Source organism: Bombyx mandarina, chromosome 17 (assembly GCF_030267445.1).
Source record: "Bombyx mandarina strain Sakado chromosome 17, ASM3026744v2".
NCBI lineage: Eukaryota > Metazoa > Arthropoda > Insecta > Lepidoptera > Bombycidae > Bombyx > Bombyx mandarina.
Genome location: NC_143223.1, coordinates 4,059,451 through 4,083,471, shown reverse-complemented (window position 1 = coordinate 4,083,471; position 24,021 = coordinate 4,059,451). Strand labels below are relative to the sequence as shown.

General features: G+C 36.7%; 2 protein-coding genes across 4 annotated transcripts in view; one reads left to right on the top strand and one right to left on the bottom strand.

Moving 5' to 3' along the window:
* The window catches only part of LOC114253338 (nudC domain-containing protein 3), a 386,657-nt gene that overhangs the window by 204,108 nt on the left and 158,528 nt on the right, over positions 1 to 24,021 (bottom strand). The window lies entirely within an intron of this gene.
* The window catches only part of OdsH (Ods-site homeobox), a 53,335-nt gene that overhangs the window by 8,671 nt on the left and 20,643 nt on the right, over positions 1 to 24,021 (top strand). For both annotated transcript variants that reach the window (XR_016324487.1, XM_028188235.2), the window contains exon 2: positions 20,162 to 20,334. Coding sequence is in view for 1 of the 2 variants with exons in the window: in XM_028188235.2 (XP_028044036.1) it covers positions 20,162 to 20,334 (173 nt within the window). In the remaining variant the exon portion in view is untranslated. The remainder of the gene's footprint in view (positions 1 to 20,161; positions 20,335 to 24,021) is intronic.

Here is a 24,021-nt window from a genome sequence, read left to right as displayed (position 1 = left end):
CATAAATAATAAAAATCTTACGTTACGGACGTTTTTTCCCCGTCCGCATCGTCCCATAAGGAACTTCGTTCAAAAAAAAAAAAAAAATTAAATATGTGAATTCAATAACAAATAATAAATGGTTCTATTACAGAGGACATAGGCACCGAAATTAACATTTCTAATAAGGATCTCGTTACACAAAATAAGTGACAAGAGCCCCCAAAAAAAAAAACTCACGTAATAATGAGTATTAGTCAAGTCGCAAGGTGCGCAAAACGCAACCGGCTGGCAGCCAATTTCAAGGGCCATTTCCTCACACGCCCAGTAGGGAGTGACTTTGTGTTTAAAAATAAAAATACTAAGACGCTTTTTGTACTTGGTTAACTTTTGATACATTGTACAGCTGTCGGTTTGAATGAGTGTGTTCATGACTGAACTAGGAAGATTTTGTTAGACACAACCCGTTGACTTTCTCCTTGGATCTTCTCAGTGGGTCGCGATTCCGATCAGGTGGTAGAAGTCTTGTTAAAGCTAGTGTTGGCAAATCCTTTCAGATTGAGCCTAAGTAAGCAGGTTTTTTTTTATTGCTTAGATGGGTAGACGAGCTCACAGCCCACCTGATTTTTAGTGGTTACTCAAGCCCATAGACATCTACAACGTAAATGCGCCACCCACCTTGAGATATAAGTTCTAAGGTCTCAAGTATAGTTACAACGGCTGCCCCACCCTTCAAACCGAAACGCATTACTGCTTCACGGCAGAAATAGGCAGGTTGGTGGTACCTACCCGCGCGGACTCTCAAGAGGTCCTACCACCAGTAAAATGGGTAGGCCAGGCAGGGACAAAAGTCTTTGTATTGGCCGAACGGACCGTTGAGTTGAGTTCAGACAGACTGGGAGCTAACAGTGCCCGTAAACCTCATAGCGTAGATGCTACTACGAATGTATGAAAATAATAATTTAGTTTAATTAATCGTGGCACTAAAAGCTAGTTATCATTGTCCCTTTCATTGTCTCGCTACCGGTGCGGCTCCTAAAAGCCATGATAGACTACATTAAAAACACCACAATTGAGGCCGTCAGCACAAAACTGGCCTAACCCACAATTTTTCATATTCGTGGTTATAGTTACATATATTGCAACTTATTCAAAACATAATAAATGTTGTTGGAAAGCCGGCTTCGCCCATAGATAACAGATTGTAAACATTATTTTTGCGCATATTGTTGAGTAACAGTAAATTCAAACGTCATTATCTCTAACTATGATAAGCTTAGGCCACTTTTGCGCTGACGGTCTCAATTACCAACTCAATATTTATATGACTACAGAGATCTGTTGTTGTACACTCGCTCAATAGTCCTACAGCTTACAAATCCAGCTATGCCTAACTGCACTCTATAAAATCACGCTATTCAATCATTTAATATTGCAGAAGCAAGCAGTTTACTTGGTATACGCCCGTAGTTCTGTAAAAATCACCGAACTTGATCGAATTTAAAATAATATGATATAACATCACTACAACATAGTATAAAACAAAGTCGCTTTCTCTGTCCCTATATCTGTCTGTCCCTATGTATGCTTAAATCTTCAAAACTATGCAACGGATTTTGATGCGGTTTTTTTAGAGTGATTAAAGAGGAAGGTTTATATGTATAATAACATCCATTAAATAGTGGAGAAATCAATAATAAATTACAGTTTCCGAAGCGAAGCGAGGGCGGGTCGCTAGTTAACCATAAAAATTAAAGCAACAAATAAACAACAATAGATTTCAGATTTGTGTATATAGTTTCTTAATAACGGAATTGCGAAGCACACTTAAGAGACGAACTTTGCGAATGAAAATCACGAAACGTATCGGAAATTAAGTGTAACTACTGTTACTCTTTACGGATGAAAAACTTAATGTTTTCACGACGATTCAATATTCAACCTTACAACAAACGCATACGATCGCATTTCCTTTTTCTCAATCGCATGTTTAGCTATGTTAGCAAGTGTGACAAGGTTCAGGGGTGTAAGCTGTTAGCCGTATAACATACGAAGCGTTAAAACTGCGTGAAACACCATTAAAATTCTTGATTTCACCGAAAAACACACACACTCGTATGGCGACGTTAGCGCAGCGCGTGTCAGATCGCGTGTCGCGTGCCCCCAAAACATGCATTTGTCAAATTCGATTCGCTTTTTTTTATGTTTACCTTTTTTTTTTCACAGTGTAATCTTTTCGTGCTCACCCCTTCTAGGAATCGGTCACGGGAGACTTGTGTGATTTCGGGCCAATATGTCCTTTAGTTTAGCGGTTTATCGGTCGTGATACTCTAACTTGGCCCGAGAGTATTAGAACGGATCAGGTATATAATAGTTATCAATGTGTCTCTGGACTCGAATGAGATTAAGGGTCCGACGGAAACTTAAAAGACAATTGATAGATGCTTTATAGCAATATTATAAAGATACTAGGCCTGCCCTAGGGTTGCTTCCGTGTTGATTTTTTAATTAATTTCACAGGCATTCGTTGAGAGAAATTCTGATTTTATTGCAACTCTCGATCACTGTAGCGAAATATTAATGTAATTACAACACTAATTTTAAATCTAATCCTATCTTTTAAATGTAGTTTTCATAAAAAAAAACCTAGATGTTTTTTGTTATGCTCAAACGAAAACATATATGTAATAAACAAATAAACAAAATAAAAATTATTATCTCCGAATTATTCTACGGTAACAAATCTGACACGGTCAACTGGTTCCAAAACAGGATTACACAGGACAATACTATAGGATAGGATTATGCTATAGGACCCAAAGACTTATTATACATGTTTAGAGAGTATTACGAATATTTGTAATGTAGGTACTCTGTTTAATACGATAACACCGAAATTATCAAAATAAATTACTAAAAACAGTATCTGTTTATGTGATAGTATTTGTTTATTTCCATGAAAATTAAAAAGGTGTAAAATTAAAAGCAGAAATATTAAATTTGTTCACAATAAAACAAAAAAAAAAGATAAAAAACTTTTAAAACTGAAAAAAGAACACGTGTCAAATGTAACGTCAAATAGATGACCTCAGGATATCTTTATCAGTTTTTTATAAGAATCATGTCGTTCAATTTGACCCTGATAACATTGCCATAACAACATGAGCATAGATTATACACAAAACACGAGAGCGGTATGTGAAGAAGTCGCTGGACATCCCACGTGTAATAAAGTTAGGTAAAGCTTAATGTTTAAATAAATAAAAATTACATAAGCTGGCTTGCATAAGATAAACACAATATATGAGAACGTTAGGCAAAGAATTCAAAAAATATTCCGAAATTAAGTTCCCTCCTAAGTGAAATGACTATATTTAAGACAACAAATTTCTAGCATAATTCAAGTCATTTGTAATTATTATCGTCATAAAATAAATATAACTACATTTCACATAAAGTCAACACAGTTTTATCAATTCTATATTATGTATTTTAATTTCTGTTTTTTTTTGTCAAGGCTCAGATAGTTTTCTAATAGTTTTTAATGTTAAAACATGATATCATCCCATAATTTATATTATACCGTTATTAATAAAACTATTTTTTATGCGCCATTGTTTTCCAGAAGGCACCGGAACGAATTGATTCAGCCTAATAAATGACTAAATAACTTTTTGCGTGGGATTTGAACAAAAAATGTCACCCACGTTTTTTTACTTAAAAAAAAAAACAATAAACAAATTTAACGCTCCAATATGTGTAGTGAATGTATTTTAATTGCTTTTTTCTATGGGTCTGATGTAGTACCTTTTTTTTAAATGTGCTGGTTGTTTATTTAAAATTTAAAAAAAAAACAAATTCATATTCATAAGACTTTTAAGATAAAAGAATTCGACTTTAAATGGTGTTTATTTTTGTCCTATTGTTATTAATCAACGAATTCTTTAGAAATTATTATTATGTATAATATAATTAATTACATTAATATTAGATTGATTCGTTCCTAAACTATTAACTGTCCTAAAATATTTATTTACGTACTTAATAAAGTCGATATGTATCCATTTGGATCGTAATTAAATAAAGCTACGACAGCTGAATAACAAAATCCTTAATATCATTCTCTTCGAACTACTTACTACATAAAACAGCCTTTAATAATCCCATTGAAAGACGACTACTATACAGCTATTACAAAGTATAAAACACTTCGACATTTTACTCGAAAGGTCAGCCTAACAACAACAAAGAATTAACTCTGCAAGAGGAGATAATCCTATCGAGACAAACCTATAACATATTGCTAATCCTGAGAAAGGGGGCGCCGTAACTAACCCTATTAAAAAGTGGTTTAGCCCTCCGGCACCATTAATGTGGCATAAAATTAAACCGCGCGTCATGGTTGAAACGCTGTGTACACTTTCGGGGGCCCGGGAGACTTGTTAGACGTATCTAGTTAAGCCTCGTTGAGTATCTCTGATCCGAAATTTATTACAATTGAAGGAATTGAAATAAGATTCGCTGTGTGCCTTTTGTTATTGCCTTTGTAGGTATGATTATTTGGACAGCAGGTCGCACGAGCGTGTTAATACTGCAAGAACTCAAGATACAGACGAGTTTTTCTTACCATCTGCCTGCGGAAAGATCTCGAATATTTGCGCCATATTATCAGGAACAATGACTGGGAAAGAGAATGGAAGAAGACCACGAGGTAGGGGCCCTGATGCGTTGTTGGGACCAAATCCTCGCTGCTCTCGACAACACAGTCCACGATGCTCTACACTCGGCGGCCGTTAGGAAAATCATGCTCATAGCTCATGTTTAGTTTGGAGGTGTTCAAACTTAGACACGTCAACTCCGAGTGGAGTAGCTGAAGGGGTTTTCGGAGCAGCACCGTGTCCTTGACGCAATGATAGGATGGCAACGATGCTCGCCAGAGACGTATCCTGGCAGGGGATGCTCGGCTTCTGTGAGTCCACTATCTCGCAAAAGGAAGAAGGTGGCGCAATGGGAGAGAAACAGCTCTTCTTCCCTATTGGCACCGTGCCGCTGACGCCGAGCCGGGGGTCAGAAGAGGACGTTTTTCCAGCTCCAGCCTTAAAAAACTCAAGGAGAATGCTTTCATTCACATTGAGTAATAAGGTCAGACGCATCCTTTATCCAGCATTAGTTTAAGATTTCATCAGAGTTAGCAGCCCAATTGAATTCTATAGGATAAATATTCAAAATCACCCAAGCAATAATTGGGTCATTTACCCTAAGAGCCATGAAAAAAATTCAACGCTCCCGGTAGCTTGTGGAGCATAATCCAGAAGATATAAGAAGATCGTATTCGAGTATTTATAAGTCTCTGATTTGTGAAGTGTTTATTTATAAAAAAAAGGGATTGAATCGAAAAGAAATCAATTTTAACACGGTTTTTTTTTCCTAGCACTTGCTCTAATAACAGAGCTGTTTGTAAACGTAGGCTAACAGAATAATGAGGATAGTGGATTTACCAACAGTGGATTTTACAAATCGATCTAGTTTTTTTTGTAAAATTTAATGTTAGATATTTTTAACACGCTTTCAACTTTATAATTTAAGTTATTTAAAACGTTAGTTATTTAAAACAGCGACTAGCAAAACTTTGAGACGGTATGACTAAAATCCAACGTTGATTGATGATTTTGTTGATTTCATTCCTTCTACATATAAATCAGGGTGTATTACGGCTTACATTGCTTTCTCCGGTCACACCAAAGACTAATGCATCGATAATAATGTTTAGACTGAACTAATTACGGCCCGCTGCTTATGGTCGACGTACAGATAACATTAGTTATCAGTTAGACATACCCATCCGCGGTGAAGGAGCTTTAGTGCAGTTCAAGGCCCTCTTAAGGGCAGTTTTAATAACTACAATAAATCTTAGGTCGAACTAGAGCGTGAGTAGTCTCTTGGGATCGTCGATGTGATGTACGTTTTAAACTTGAATTTTGGTTGGATATGAAAATTAATTGTTTGTTGAAATAGGTGTACTTTGGGTGGGGTTTACTATAAGCTCGCGCTGGTATCACCGTGAAGAGTAGTTTAGCCGCGAAGTGCCTTCAGCTTACTGATGGTAGGACCTCTTGTGTGTCCGCACGTGTAAGTACCACCCCCCCGCCTATTTCTGCCGTGAAGCAGTAATTTCGGTTTGAAGAGTGGGGCAGCCGTTGTAACTATACTGAGACTTTAGAACTTGTATCTCACAAGGTGGGCGGCGCGTCTACGTTGTAGATGTCTATGGGCTCCAGTAACCACTTAACATCAGGTGGGCTGTGAGCTCGTCCACCCATCTAAGCAATAAAAAATAAATAAAAAAAAAACCCGCCTGGGCCGAGAGGGCTGGTGGTCGAGGTGCCGACGACCACCGGTCCGGGGTCCCGAGGGGGAGGGTGGGTGATGGGAGAGATGTGCTCCTAAGCTAAGTAAGTAACACTAAGCGCTTCACTCTCCCCCTTTGCCTTTTCATAAGTTCTGTCTCATGCGAGGTTCGGACGTGGGTTGTTGAACGACAGAAGGTTATAGTTCGACTCCGATATGCTCGTCCTCCATCCGCAATGGAGGGCGGAAGTCCGACGATTTCCTCCTGACCAAAAAAAAAAACTATAAATTTAATTAGATCGAATTACACTCACCCGAAAGACGAACTTGAAAAGCGCACCGTGAGTATCGGTGAACATAGACTACACGATTCATAGATAGATCAAATACAGATTAATCCTCACGGCTTGGAGTACGGGCCGGCTCCCTCATCACTACAAACGTCAGGGTCGGCGGCTTCAGTAACGTCTGATATATCGCTCCCAGCGGACACGGCGCACATTGTTTTGCAATACGAACCGCGTACGAATGTGGTGGATCTACCATTTGTTTAGTTGATACGAATGCGGGAACTTTGTCTTCTGCTGCACCATTAAATATTGTAGATCGAGAACTATCGAAATCTAAATTGTTTATGAAAGCAGAAAAAAGGGAAAGGTATAATGAAATTTTAATAACGACAAATCGTCGCCTTCATCAATGACCCAAAGAATTCACAAGCAGATTGTCGTGTGCATTAAAAAAAACCATACTATTAGTATAGGTTGCATTTGTATCCCCAACATCTAGTTTAAAATATATAATAAAACTATATAATAAATAATAAAACTATTATCACTAGTACGACAGATCCACTTCAGCTTAAATAATTACCGAAATCCATATAACTCGCCTTATCACTTTGAGACAAGGTCGTGAAATCGAAGTCTCAACTCATACAGCAAAAGACTGTCTGAACCTAGAATGTAATTTTCAAAGACGCGCATTAGAATGTGTTTACCGTCAATTAAAGCTTAGCACTTGAAACTGGGCTTTAACATTAAATACGAGTATCTTAAATTAACCCAGTCATTAAAAATATTAATTTTAGGGACATGACAGTCTGACTAGCTATAAATAAAACATAAAGTGCATCAAATAAAATTTTCAGGTTGTGTCTAACATAAAAATTGAAGTAATTATCATTTTTTTTACCTAAAACACACTTACATCATGTATATTTACTAATTAGACACGCAGAACAAGTAATAATTACCTTCCAAATTTAATATAAATATGTACATTGAAACTTAAAAGAAAATTATTCCTCCAACTGTGCTAGCACAGATATGTTAGAGTAAGTGGCTTATCTTTTACATAAGTAGTACTTGATCTATATAGAAACAGATCCGCATCAATTAATAACTTGTTCTATTAACATAGAGAAGATGTCCAATCTTTAATTTAGTAGCTTTCCATCCACAGTCTATTAATGCTATTTATATCGCAATTTACATAGACTATGCTTTATATCGCGTGGGCAGAGACTCGTGCTTAACAATGAGACCAAAGGTAGTCTATATTCTTTCGCAGTTTTCAAACTATTTTCATACCAAATTTCGTCAAAATCTCTTCAGCATTTTGGGCGTGAAAAATTAATAAATACACAGAATCATTTTCTTGTTTATGTTATTAGTGTAGGGGAATGATACCCCACCCCGCTTAGCTGCTTAGCAGTTATAGTAATGAGCAACAGACGTTAGTCAGTCAGTGGTCAACGTGCAGCGATCCACCGCGGTCGCTGACGCGAATAAACATGTAATTATAAGTAATGTTTTATTGACCGCTCCGATGAGGTTTATGGAGGACAACACGCAACAAACAACTCCTCCTCCTCCTCCTCCTTCATCTCCCATAAAAACCTCACATTAGTATAGATTGTTAAATATCCTACAATGCCAACAGTAAAGTTAACGTAAATTAAACACATTCCCCTCAATCCTAAAACTATTATAATCGTATGTAATAGTAAATTATTAAATAAACCCCATCGTATCGTGTACAAGTGAACGCAGAGTTTTGAAGCCGTGAGTTACAGCTCCCGAGAGAGGCACAAGATAACCAAACATGCGGTCACATTCACATATATGTATATATGCGCTATAGTTCTCCCGTATATAGCTCAGTGTTCACTTGTTTTGAGATAATTTGTGTTGTAATGATAGTAAGAGTAGCCGATATTTTTATTTTTTTTTATTGCTTAGATGTGTGGACGAACTCACAGCCCACCTGGTGTTAAGTGGTTACTAGAGCCCATAGACATCTACAACGTAAATGCGCCACCCACCTTGAGATATAAGTTCTAAGGTCTCAGTATAATTACAACGGCTGCCCCACCCTTCAAACCGAAACGCATTACTGCTTCACGGCAGAAATAGGCAGGGTAGTAGTACCTACCCGCGCGGACTCACAAGAAGTCCTACCACCAGTAAATAATGTAGTAATAGTAAGAGGTAATATGAGTCTTTTTACCAGACACCGTTGTAATTATTATTTTTATGATTGAGGATTTACTGGTGGCCAAGAGGCCAGTTTCTCCAGGACAGGTGGGCGAGCAAAGGCTCAACGAGGAGGGGTGGGATTTGCTAACATCAGCCCGAGCGCCTCCAAGAGAGACCTTACAACTTAAGAGCAACTGCTTCGCGAATGATTCTACTACCAAATCGGAATCGCGACCCGCTGAGAAGATCCGACGAGAAACCGCTGTTATGTTTTCGCAGGGTGTAGATGCCCAGCATAAGAACTTTGAATGATTTCACTATATGAAGAGGTGTCATTAGCTTTGAGTCCATTGTGGAAGTGACTTAGATTATATTTTTTCTTGTTGTTAGTATGCTGGTGTCGAATAGTTATCGAAGCCCGTTGACATCATAACCTTGAATGCCGTCACCCACCTTGAGAGGTGAGGTCATTGTTCCAATTGTGTCAAGCTGTCCCATATTCAAACCGAAACATGGTCGCTTCGCAGAAGATATACGGAATAGGGACAAAAAAGGACTGATGAGGAATATCCGGGCGGACCACAATACGCCTTACCATCAGAAAAAAACACAGCTCAAACATCTAAATCATATTTTTTTCTTATTGTAAACAAATTATCTTTTAAGATGTAAAACAATCAATAACAATCTTTATACGATAATGCATGTTTCTTTTTGTAAATTGATATAACAAAAAAAAAAGTTCGTGATCACAAGAAAATGAGTGATATAGTAATTGTTAAAATAATTTAAGTCAAAATTTTGGTTCAATTCGCAATGAAAGTATATTACTTTTATGTTATATGTTTGAGACCTATTTCTCCAATAAAACAAGTACACATCTGCTTGATGAAACTCCATATCTCGTTTTAGCATACAAAACGCGTTAAAGTTAGAAACTTACAGAAACACCAAACTTATGTTAAGATTTTGTCATTCCGCAGAGTGTAGAGAAACGATAGTAAGTATTTCGTCGGCTAATATTCGTTTTTGTGTAGTTTCTCTCTGAAGGGAGTTAGTGCAAAGATTTAGATTAGATTTAGGTTTAGAAGAAGTAAAAATAGTATTTTCTTCGGGCTTCGGGGGTCATAGACATAATTGCTAAGATCGAACACTCAGCTTTTTCGGACATATCCCGCGGTCCCCAAGGAATAGTTTGGAAAAGCTTCTCATTCTTGGACTATTCGAGGGGAAACGGGCCAAAGGCAAGCACTGTCTTGCACCAGCAAGACGATCGGAAACTATAAAGAAGACAGTTGAAGACAGCATCTCACAGGCAGTCCACTTCGCAGCAGACCGATCCTCATGGAAATAGCTATACTTGAGACCTTAGAACTTATATCTCAAGGTGGGTGGCGCATTTACGTCGTAGATGTCTATGGGCTCCAGTAAACACTTAACACCAGGTGGGCTGTGAGGTTCGTCCAACCATCTAAGCAATAAAAAAAATTAAAAAGTGCGTTCGCGATCCTCAGTAATGATGAAACAACGAAGATTAAGAGGACATAATTAAAACTACTTTTACGATTAACTTTCATATGTTATTACTTACTATTCGCGGTATTTCGGGTACTTTACCATTTTCGTGATCAAGGAGGGACTGAAATAATAAAATGGCAATGAAAAACCCGAGATTATACCGTAATATAAGTTTCAATAAGTAGCTAGTAAGATCGATTTTGATTAATCTTACAATGTGACTGACTACTTTAAGATCAATTGAAGTTAACGTTTGGAAAATACTAAACTAGATACAAAAACGACGATAAAAAGACGCATATGATGATGCCAAATACGTTTCACACCCAATCCGTGGCAACCGGATCAAAATTACGATCTACTTTTAAATAAACATCAAGCTCCAAAAACATCACCAAATTATATCAACATTTTATCTTACGTCGTGGAAGTGGTACGAATTAAGCACAATACCGAGGAGTAAAAGTTCAATTTTGTCCGGACCATAGTCGGGTATAACGACTATGTTTACTTGTTCATACGAAATTACGTATTTTAAAGATTAAATAAGCGAAACAACCGTATAGGTATTTTTTTATTGGCGCTCGTCCCGAACTCGAGCGAGCGTTGTGTCGCGTACTCAATAATTTTCTTACGATCCTGAGAAATTAATTTTCGATAATCGACCGTAATAAAGTTATAATTTTTCACCCGAACCAGCGGAATTTAGCGGGTCCGGCGGGACAGAGACGGACGCAGTCGGCTGTTAACACTTCAAAGATGTTATAGATGTGACGTATACAAGATATTTGATGCAGGCTTATAGGGACCGAAGCTACGTCTCTTTAGGAATGTTGGAGCATGAAATTGAGTTCACTAGAAACATCGTTCTGTGATGCAGTCAGTGTTTTGAGTGAACAGTCGTGTGTAAATGACGTACTAATATTTTTTCTTAATAATTTAATGAGACTGTAAGATTCGATAAATTTGATTCTTTTATTATACCTAGTCAGGTCATAAATTCTGTCACATGTTTAATATAAAATAATTGAAACAAGTTTATTCATTATGTAACCATTCATATACCAAAATGAACTTAACAAAACATAGATTCTTATGACACTAATGTTTATTCAAAATGACCTCCGTAATTTTGAATAGAGGCCTTCAATCTGCGCGGCCAGTCGTCTATCGCAGCACGAACGAGGTCCATGTCAATATCGGCAGCTGCCTTAATCAAGGATGTCTTGAGTGACTCCAAATTGGGATGAGGCTTTGAGCACGCATTTTCCTCCAAGTGTTGCCATATCTTGTAATCTAACGGATTCAAATCTGGACTGGAGGAGGGCCAGTCTTCGTGCCGGAAGAAGTCGATTTCACGCGCCGCCAGCCAGTCTTGTGTGCTCTTCGCTCTATAAGCTGGCGCCGAATCTTGTTGGAATACCCAGTGCCTGTTATTGAACATGGTATGAGAAACAGGTTCCACAAGGTTCGTCAGGACTGTATTTTGATACACAACTGCATTCGTTTTTACACCTTTCTCACAAAAATGTACCTCTGTTAAGCCCCAATAAGAAACTCCCAACCATACCATGAGCGAGGATGGAAAATGACCTCGTTGGACACGCGGAATACGGTTGCTCGCTTCTTCACTACTGTGTGCGTACACCTTATCATTTTGTTTGTTGTAGCTCTCTTCTACGGTAAACATTTTTTCATCCGAAAAAAGAATTTCCCGATATTTTTTCCCGCGTACCGCTTCAACAAAGCGCGGCATCTCTTCAGTCTCAGGTCCATTAGACGAGCATTCAAACGATGTCCTGTTTTTCTTCGATATGCCCGAAGCCCTAAGTCTTCATTTAACACCCTTTTCACCGTGGTTCTGCTTAACCCCATCTGAAGGGCCAACAGTTTCTGCTTACGTTTGGGATTTCTTTGAATTCGCGCCTTCACAGCTTTCATCACTGCTGGAGTCCTAACAGACCGAGGGTGACCACTTCTTGACCTGTCATCTACACTAGAGTCTTCATTGTATCGTTTGATGGTACGATAAACGAATCTTTTCGATCGAACGAACCGAAAGACAGGTTTTTACTGTGTGACAATACTTATGACCTGACTAGTTATAAACGCTAAAAACTGCACTTGCAATTTACATTTTTTTTAATTTCATAAATTGTTTTCTCTTTTCAAATAAGCACATTTTAAACTTTAATGCTGTATTAGAATATTTTTTTTTATATTGCGGGATTGGTAAGAATGGAACGTATGAAAATAGTGTGAAACGGAGCGTTAAGATCTGAGTGAGAGAAAACGGTAAGAAAGGGAAAAGAGAATGACAGATAGAATGACAGAGAAAAGAAAGATGGCGAAGACGGTTGAATATGCAAATAAGCAAGGCGTAAAAGATGTCAGTTGATTGTTAACTATTTTAATAAAGAAGATTTTAGAAAAGAAGATTAAAAGTGTGGTCAACAGTGAAATAATTTTATTGTTATGTGCCAAGATTCCAATTCTACAATATTAAAACTTTTATTGTCTTTACCACTTAGCACTAATGCGGTTTCATATTTTGAAAATATTCCTCCCTCTTTTGTCTACGCTTTATATTTAAGCATTTTATAATAATTCATATAAAATAATTGTGTTTGCAACCCGATTGCATGCCTGTACATCTCAATGAAGACATTGCTTACAAAAGTGGCATTATTAAGTAGGCTGGAACTGGTTCCACGAAATAAAACCAAGATTGACTTTAGTCTAATTGAATTTGTACGTGTAACTTCAAAACTTTGAAAGAAATACCCGAGTTATTCATGAGGTAAATTATTAACTTTATATGTTGAACAGAATTTATTTAAAAAAATATTATTTATTGCAATGCTCATTTTTTATCATTTCTAAATTGACATACGATCTGTTTCCATTTGTAAATCTTAACCAATAAAAGCATTTTCGAATTTAAAACCTACCCTAAAAATCGGAATAAAAATATCTTTGAGACTTTACTACACACGAGATATTGTGATTTTTTTACAATTTTAAATTACATAAAACATTGTGTTAAACTCATACGAAGCGAAAATGAAATTCAGAAGTATTCTATCTCATTATCTTCCAGGCTAAGTCCTATAGATGTATATATATTACCCAATTTAACACGTTTCTATTAGATTGATAAGTAAGCTTGTTTATATACAAAGAAATTTTTTATGTACTTTTCAATGACTTCAGAACGTCCGATTATCTTAAAAATTTATACACGCATCAAGGACTGATGACAGTACAATAATTTTATAAATTCGCTTTCATATAGGTATTGTATCTTCCCTAGCGTCAACAGAATAAAGAAAAATAAAATTAATTGTAAGGTCGGTACGCTATTTAAGCGTGCTTTTACTTTAATTATAAGCTTAAAATACTTTTTTATTATTAGTAGCGCTTGTCGAATGTCAATATCGTTTCATTGAGTCTCAAATCACAAAGACGCTTAAAAAGTTTTCTCTTCAAAAAACCCCTACAGTTTGGCTGCGAAAATATCGAACTGTGTCATCGTTGATAAATTTTATCGCCTTAAACTCAATTGATTCGAAGAATGATGAAATTATAAAGCGGTGGGAGTGCTTCGACATATAGCCGGGAGTTTTATGACTTCTTCGGCGTCTGCGCGTGTACTCGAAGTGTTTTCCAGGGAACCGGATCCCGGATTGATCGTTAGAGACTGTTTTCGTGTGTGTTTCATTTTATTTTTCAAATCGTAATCTTAATGCGTTAAATAATCCGCGTTATTAAACGATAGGTAACATAATTCATTTATTTATTTATTTAGACACACCAACAGCAATACACACAAAACATTCAAGCTTAAAATTAACTTATATATAATTAAGTACTGGTATGTAAGCCAATTACAGGCATTTACAGCAATCTCTTATAACAAACTATGACATGTTACAGCAATTTTACAAACAATTAATAATTTCAACCGCCAAACTATGGTACTTTTGAAGATTTTTTTTTTATTGCTTTTGGTCAATTAAAACTACTTTTGCAGTTTGGTTTACTCTCGCATTTTTGATGGTCATCAGATTATTTCTGACGTTTCGGATACTTTTAAATTTTCTTGGTCACGGATGACGTTCAAACTATATTCTCCAAGGCAGGCCGTTCACTGGGTACACGCTATTCCGTGTGTCTTTCTCCATATTAGTTACAGACAGTAGAAGTGGTCACTGGGGCCTAAGACCTCAACGTGAATACCACTTGATTTAATTACTTCTACGAACTACGAAAACCGAACATTTAAGCTTTTAAGGACCGAATTTTTAGAAATCTAATACAAAAAACATGAATTGATGTATTTATTCTGAATTAAGATTTATTCATTTTGCATTTTACAAAAAAGTTCTAGAAGACAAAAAATACTTAACTAAAAATTTGTGGCCATTTGGCGTAGAACGAAATATATACATTATAAAAAAACGCACAAGTATATGCCAATGTCGCTGAAGAGATTAACTATCTAAATTGGATTTTATAGGTACAAAGTGTCAGTTTTATATATAACTATAACGAAAATATAAATTAATTGATATATAAAATTAATCTAGAAACAACCTTAAATGGAAATTAATTTCGCCTCCAACTCTTAAAGCTTAATAAACATAGTAATTACGTACGTATGCCGATACCAGAGATTATCGATATTAACATAGATATACTTCCAGTTACTTTCAAGGCAGACCTGTAATCGATAAAAATAGTTTCCTATTCACTACATACAAAGAATATGTCAATATATATGTCAATATTCTTTGTATAGCAAGGGCACAGGAGAGCGATTGAAATGAAAAAAAATCGACAACGTCATAAGAAAATACTGATGGAATGGTTTCATTTTTCAATCATCGCAATTATCGTTGCTATAAACAATTGACAACACATGCGGTAGGCAGCGGCTTGGCTCTGCCCCTGGCATTGCTGAAGTCCATGGGCGTCAGTAACCACTCACCATCAGGTGGGCCGTATGCTCGTCTGCCTACAAGGGCAATAAAAAAAAACAAAAAAAAAACACATTCACTATTCACTGAACTTCATACTTCGCCTCATAGCGAGGCAACGCCGCATGAGTCATATTTTTTCGTGCGTGCAACCGGCTCCATCGAATTATAAGACGTTGTCACGTCAAAAAAAGGAGCAAAATCAAATAGAGTCGTACACCTTAATAGGCTTAGGCAAAGACGAAGAGAGTACGACTTAGTGCCTCAGCTCATAGTCATGCTACTGGAGGGTTATTGGGGTCTAAGTTGCGTTAAAATATCGATAGCGCGCTTTTTCGCTCGTTTTAACGTTATATTTACTATAACATTATTATTTTTATTGCTTAAATGGGTAGACGATCTCACAGCCCACCTGGTTTAAATGGTTACTGGAGCCCATAGACATCTACGACGTAAATGCGCCACCCACCTTGAGATATAAGTTCTAAGGTCAAGTATAGTTCCAAAGGCTGCCCCGCCCTTCAAACCGAAACGCATTACTGCTTCACGGCAGAAATAGGCAGGGTGGTGGTACCTATCCGCGCGGACTCACAAGAGGTCCTACCACCAGTAAAAACATGTTCTGCATTCCGCCCCTAATATGTTAGCGTTGGACAAACAATTTTTTTATAACCCATAAAAAAGGAGACAGGTAAATTCAGGATTTTTAAGCACTTACATATCTTGGTCCGGAAGAATCTTAATAATTATTTTCCAATCAACAAATAATAATAAACAAATACATACATAATAGCCTAATTTCATTAGCATTTTAATTGGTTCTTGTCATTTCCTAACGTTATTTTATCAACATAACATTAGCCTAGATTTTAAGTGAATATTTTATTACATTGAAATTGAATATATATATAGTTTATGTCACATTAAAAACAGAGGTCACTATGTTTATATCAGCCTTACAAATTTTAGTTAATTGAGAGATATAATAATTTAGACTTCGAATTAACCGACATGGTGGGTGTTGGCATTTACTTTATGTTGTCCATGGACTAATACCAAATTCAATATCCGAGGCTATTTCTACGATTTGATACAATGACTACTTTTGAAAGTACTTCTGATACTCAAAACTAGCGAAAGTGAGGCAGCCATAGTAGCTATACCTACTACTGAGACCTTAGAACTTCTCTCAAGGTAGGTGGCGGCATTACGTTGTAAAGGTTTACGGGCTAAGGTAACCAGTTAACATCAGGTGGGCCGTGAGCTCGTCCACCCGCCTAAGTAATAAAAAAATAAAAAAACAACACACAAACAACATCGTAATGCGTATTAGTTAATGCTAATAAATGAACGTGCTTTCATTAGAAACATAAGAAATATGGTGAAAAGTAATTGAATTTCATAAAATAATAAATTCGATGAAAATCTGTTTTATTTTTACGTTTAAACACTTTAACGAAACCAACATTTCTTATCTTAGCCGATATAACCACAATAAATCTACATAATAGCCCAATGAAAAAGCAATCAGACAATACACGAATAAAGATATGGATCTCGCCAAAATATCACGTAAATTGCATGTGATTCATGATACCCTCTTATACTACGTCTAATAGAAATATAAAAATGTAAATTGTATTTATTGAAGCGAAATTTCTCGTATGTTAATAATGTATTGCTATTTCTGCTTTTAATGTTATCTGTTTTATCGCTTTGTATAGTATTGTGCTCTTGTTGGATTAACACATTATTCAAATCAAGGGTTCTGGAAAACGACTCTAGTTTTTCAAATAGTTATTTAATTTAATGTACCACAAAGTCCGTATTCGGATACCATCATCGCTCATCACTGGAGTAGAGTTCATCCATACTACCTGGAGCCACTGCGGTCATCCACAGTGCGTTTCCAGAGGTATATTTTGCCACGCACCATCCGGCTATGGAATGAGCTGTCCTCCACGGTGTTTCCCGAGCGCTGTGACATGTGTTCAAACGAGGCTTGTGGAGAGTATTAAGCGGTAGGCAGCGGCTTGGTTATGCCCCTGGCATTGCTGAAGTTCATGGGCGACGGTAACCACTCACCATCAGGTGGGCCGTATGCTCGTCTGACTACAAGGGCAATAAATAAATAAAACTAAATTTTTCTCGTATGTATGTTTCTCTGTGCTTAGTGCGTGAGGCAAATGAAGGAAAGCTGTTCTCTCCATTCAAATTTAAGTTAACATTTACGCGATCGAGGAGTTAAAAAAGTCGCAGTAAGCACACCGGTATCCGTAACTCAGGAGAAAACATAAAAAATATATATAATCTTTAAAAAATATTTTATTGCCGACAAACGAATTCAGTTTGTGGAAAGTGGGACCCGGTATTCCATTGTCATTAACAATCGCGTTAATCACGACGTATTACGTACCCATCACGATGTATTACGTCGAATTCAGAATTATTTTCCGACTGTGTCACTCTTCTAATTGGACGGACGCAATGCTCTGCGGCAGAAATGGGATAATGGTACCCGTGACGAATTACAATACGCTACCATTGGAAATTACGCTAATCCCTAAAATTTTCGGGTTTGCTTTTTATTACACGAAGTCTTTCCTTCAGCGTGGAAATTATTTGTGAGAATCTATTTGCTATGTATTTCCGTAGAAGTCTTAGAAACTGCCTTTGAACATCGGACAGTCAAATCGCTCGATACGAATACATACAATTTTTTAAATAAAGCGAACGTAATTGCGTAATAATATATTTTTCAGGTTCGAAAGTACCTTAACAAACTAAATTTATCAAAACTCAAAAAAAAAACAATAAAACTTAGTAACTCGTCAAAGATTAAAATACCTTCCTTCGCCGTTCTAAATAAAGTAGAAATTATTCACTGAACCAAAATTATTAACCGCGCTACACCCTCTATAGCAGATATTTAGAACGAAGAACACCCCTCCCCCAACGCCCCACCCCCGACCCCTGCGACACTAAAACATGTAACAGACTAAATTAAAGTGCGCCAAAACTGTTGTCTGTGGGCCCAAGGCGATCGTTTGTTTTAATACAATAACCATCATCTGTTCCTTTCGCGCCTACGTTAATTGCCTTAAGCCGGTCTCTTTCGTTCGTGAATAATTTACGATTTCTCTTAAGGCGACAACATAACGTATCGATGTATGTAAAGTTTGGCTAACAGTGAACGAAGGTTAATTGAAATGCTTCAGAAACTGGACAAGTTATTTTTGTTCTCGTACAAAATGTTAATAAGTTTCAATAAAGCTATCGAACTTTAGGCTTTTTTTTGCCTATGCAGGTAGCCTAAGGGGCTATTCCAGTTTCTCGCGGACGGGTAGGTGAGCTCACGGGTTCAATCTGAAAGAATTTAGTAACCTTAGCCTTAGCAAGAGCAGTGCTTCGCAGAATCTACCACCGGACTTGGAATCGCGACCCACAGAGAAGATCCGGCCAGTAACTCAGTGGATACTTTAGGCTTTCGTTTCCAAGCAACACATTCAAAGATCAGCTAGCGAGAATACAGGTTTTGTTCGCTTATTAGTTCCGAAACAAGCCGATTACGTTAGCGCGAGTGTTAGTACAATAATTCGCTTTTAAAAAACGACCGAAATCACAAAACAACGACACACAACAGAAGCGTGTTCTCTTTAATCACTTGTAATTTATTTAGCCCCACCGAGGGCCGAGCGGGTGATTTACCGTCGTCCCTGTCTCTCTTGTCGCGGTGCGGTGCCTGCGTCCCGCTCTCCGGGGAACGTTTTTAATTAAAATCACCGAGAGAAAATTAGAAATTATATTCTATTTTCTAAAACTTGTTCGGACGCTTTGTAGGAGATCATTTGTTTTTTATGGGCCCCCGTACGCGGCTTTGTTTTAACTGCGCAGGAATTGTCTAAATGGAGTTTGTCGGCTGCCGGTGTCTTTATTACTGTTCCATCTTCAATTTTCGACTCTCAGATTCGATTAGGGGATGCTTTATTAATTGAGTTATTAATTTTTGACGCTTTCATCAATATTATAATTCGTTTGGAGATTTTAAAGGCTCTTGATTTGTTGTATGCTCGGTGGTGGTTTTAAATCGAAACTGGTTTGTGTTATAAAATATTGTAAATATGCAGTTATAGATGAACGTAATTCATTAATTAGTTTTTATCTTCAACTTATCCGCGGGATAATTCAGATTAAATGTTTTTAATACGCTTTTATTAGCTTCAGACGTATGTATGTTTGTAACCGAATTTTTGAACATGATTTTGACCCCCTCCAAAACGTCGGATTTACTCGAAATTTGGTATACTTATTGGTATACCAAATTTCGAGTATAAAAAATAAATAAATAAATTGTTGGTATAAAAAAAATTGAAACTAATATACATTGAAAAAATTTAAATACAACTAAAAAATGAAAAATAAATAATAGTTTAAAAAAACTAACAAAATACGCTTTTATAGATAATCCAACCAATAAATAGAAAATAATTTTTAATAAATATGAATTAAAAATAGTGTACGAAAAAAGGATTTTATTGTAAAAAAGCGTGGGGTGCTATTCAGGATATTATCAAAATAACCCTTCTACTCATATCTTTTCATAAAAATTTTATAACTACTTATACCATGCACCCCACGTTTTTTTTTACAATAAAATCATTTTTTCTTACACTATTTTTAATTCAATTTAATTAAAATTTATTTTCTATTTTTTAGTAGGATTTTCTATAAAAGCGTATTTTGTTATTAGTTTTTTTAAGCTATTAAATTTTTTTTATAAAAAATTTACTCACACTCATATGCTTAAATACTGAGATAAGTTCAGTGATGCTAATCGGTAACTTCAATTTCTTGTAGGTGGGGTAGGAGATGATGATGGCGACAGCGGAAAGAGAAGACGGTCGCGCACTAACTTCAACTCGTGGCAGCTGGAGGAACTGGAACGAGCCTTCCTGGCGTCCCACTACCCTGACGTGTTCATGCGAGAGGCGCTCGCCATGAGGCTGGACCTCAAGGAGAGCAGAGTCGCTGTAAGTACACAGATTTAAAATAACTAGTGGTCCCGCAGTAGTCGAAATTCGACTATAATTAATCGAAATTATAAGTTTGAACATTATTATGGTTCTATTGTCAAAGACTATTATATTTCTATAGGCACATATTTCGCCAAGAAAGATAAGCAATATTAACTGTTTCTCCATTTGACTACAGACTTTAAGCAATAAAAAAAGTTTGGCAATAAACAAAGAGTACCTATATGTGTGTGTGTGTCAAATACATGGTAGTGTGTGTAATGTTTTCTTTATTGATTGAATGTATTTTAATGCATAATTTTAAAACCACCTTGAGATATAAGTTCTAAGGTCCCAAGTATAGTTACAACGGCTGCCCCACCCTTCAAACCGAAACGCATTAATGCTTCAGGGCAGGAATAGGCAGGGTGGTGGTACCTACCTCACTCACAAGACTCACAAGAGGTCCTACCACCAGTAAGTACGCAAATTTTATTTTTGCTGGTTTGATTTTTATTACACGATGTTATTCACCGTGGAAGTCAATCGCGAACATTTGTCAGGTACGTATTTCATCAGAAAAATTTGTACCCGCCTACGCGCCTGCGGGATTCGAACACCGGGTGCATCGCTACATACGAATGCACCGGACGTCTTAACCTTTAGGCCACGACGACTTTTAACGCTATGTGTAACGCACATAGAAATAACTAGTAATGGCTTGAGGTTTGGCAATTTGGAGTTTCGTCTTTGCGATAAGAGGATCCCGCGTATTGAATAATTTATATGAGGGTTCCAAATGATACTTAGATACTCACATAATTGCCTTAGCTTCGTGGATTTTAACATAGTTCAATATCTATACTCTATACTAATATTATAAAGAGGAAATAATTGTTTGTTTGTTTGTATTGAATAGGCTCCGAAACTACTGAACCGATTTGAAAAATTCTTTCACTGTTTGAAAGCTACACTCTTCCCGAGTGACATAGGCTATAATCTTTTTTGAAAAAAATTAGAACTTTATCGTGTAATAAAAAATCAAACCCGCAAAATTATAATTTGCGTAATTACTGGTGGTAGCACCACTTGTGAGTCCGCGCGGATAGGTACCACCGCCCTGCCTATTTCTGCCGTGAAGCAGTAATGCGTTTCGGTTTGAAGGGTGGGGTAGCCGTTGTAACTATACTGATACTTTAGAACTTGTATCTCAAGGTGGGTGGCGCGTCTACGTTCTAGATGTCTATGGGCTCCAGTAACCACTTAACACCAGGTGCGCTGTGAGCTCGTCCACCCATCTAAGCAATAATAAAAAAAAAAAAAAATAATAAAACTCCAATAATGTGTAAAACCCAAGGTGTAAAAAAATTACATAAAATATTCTTAACATCGCGTGCCCTGCATAAACTATTGATCATAAAACAAAATAATGTACTACGACTTTGTAGAACACATTATTAATCACAAAAAGTGTCGTGACAGCATATATCTAACTATTGTAATTATGCCGCAATTCCTTCTTTTAAAAAGGACCACTTTCTAAAAAAAAAAAACCTTCGTTGTATCGTTGAGATTTTTGTTAAAGAACCGAGCGGAGCCGGAATGGGCCGCTACAGTGTATAAATGAGAGATTAATTCTATTCTAAGATTGAGAATATATTTATTACAACTAGGTATTAAGTATGGTTTAAGTTAATTTTGAACAACATTTATCTCATACAGGTTAAAAAAAAAGAAAGAAATAAATATAATAATTATATTTCGACAGCAATCCGTAAAGTACAGCCCACATGAGAGTTGCATTCGACACGAAACACTTTTAGAAATTAAGACGTTAGGTGTGAACATGTGTTATTTTCAACACGTGCCAAATATAATTTAATCACCTTTGAGTCATCCGACAAAGGGTTTACGCGAAGTTAGAGCACCGTGACGAAACCGACAATGCTCTGTGTAATAATATTATATACGTTTCAAACCAAAGCATTAGCGATGCTTAGAGTCAACTTAATGATCATCGAATCGTTTTAAGAGTCAGTAGCTAATACTCCGGACTGTAAAGGAAGTGAAATATTCACGCCTTTAGTATTTAATTCGTTTTTTATTTTTTTATTCGTGATTAACATGCGACACGTGTATCCTGTGTTATTAAAATGTCGAACGGCTATATTTATATCATTGTCGAGTAGCTAAGAATAAATAGCCTCGGTTCTTGTTTTGACGTTAAAATTTTAACTTCACTCATAACTAATTGGGTCCTCGTTTAAAAAAATCGAGAATCATTTGCATTTAATTGTCGTTTATTATGTTGTCAAGACTGTTTTTTATTTAAAAATAAAGCTAAAGAAATAAAACTTAAAGCCTAAATTGAATAGCTATTTATGTTTTTATATATTATTGTTTCCCAAGCGCTATGACATATTCTTCTTCAAACGAGGCTTGTGGAGAACACTTAACCGTAGGCAGAGGCTTGGCTCTGCCCCTGGCATTGCTGAAGTCCATGGGCGACGGTAACCACGCACCATCAGGTGGGCCGTATACTCGTCTGCCTACAAGGGCAATAATTTTTTTTTTTGTTAATTCCATCCCTTTAATTTCAGATTCAATGATATTTTCCCTATTTGAAAAAAACATGAACAATTATTTTGAAGTTTTTTTTATACTGTTCCTCAATCCATGCGGCTGGCGTGCAATAATAACATTTCTTTGTATTTTCACAAAATAAAACCGAACTGTGATACCCTAACGTTCTATTACACCCAATTCGGTTTCCCGCCCACTTAGGGGTGTCCATCTGAAGATTTCCTTTCAATATAAATGAGGAACGTTTTTCCCTTATTTTCTCGACTTTCCCGGGGCTAAGCGGCCATCGGGGAGCCGGCCGACCACCGCTTTTTATATAACCTTTAGCCGAAATAATGTTTCAATACAGATAATACAGTTTTGAATGGGGCACCATTGATAGGATTCTTTTAGGGGCGTATCTTTCTTATTTCGTGAACTTCTTATTCGAAAAGACTTTTGTGTTACATATAGCATTTGATTTATTTAGTTTTTTGTTACGATTGAAATTGCAATAGCAATTAGTTTAGTACATAGTTTTGTTTCAACACTTCTTTTACACTTGTCATCGTTTTTTTTATGTTTATAACAATGTCAATAATTTTACCAGTGCTAGGGCGTTTCACGAGATCGCATGGGTACACACCACCACCTTTGCTATTTAGCCCGCGAACTGTTTCGATTTGAGGAAAGAGATATTTGCGTGATTACTAGTGGTAGGACGTCTTGTGAGTCCGCACGGATAGGTACCACCACCCTGCCTATTTCTGCCGTGAAGCAGTAATGAGTTTCAGTTTGAAGGCGGGACAGGGGTTGTAACTATACTGAGACGTTAGAACTCATGTCTCAAGGTGGGTGGGCGGCATTTACGTTGTAGATGTCTATGGGCTCCGATAACCACTTAACATCAGATAGGCCGTGAGCTTATCCACCTATCTAAGCAATAAAAAAATATGCTCATCCCTCATGTCTCAAGGTAAGAAGCGACATTGAGGTCCACTGTCTCCAGTAACAACCTAACAACTACATAGGCTGTGAGTTCAATGCGACAATAAAAAAAATCACTCAATACTTCTCTTTATACATTTCTTTTGGTTAGAGATTCGTTGTTTCCCTTCATAACAAAGAGCACGTTGAATTGAG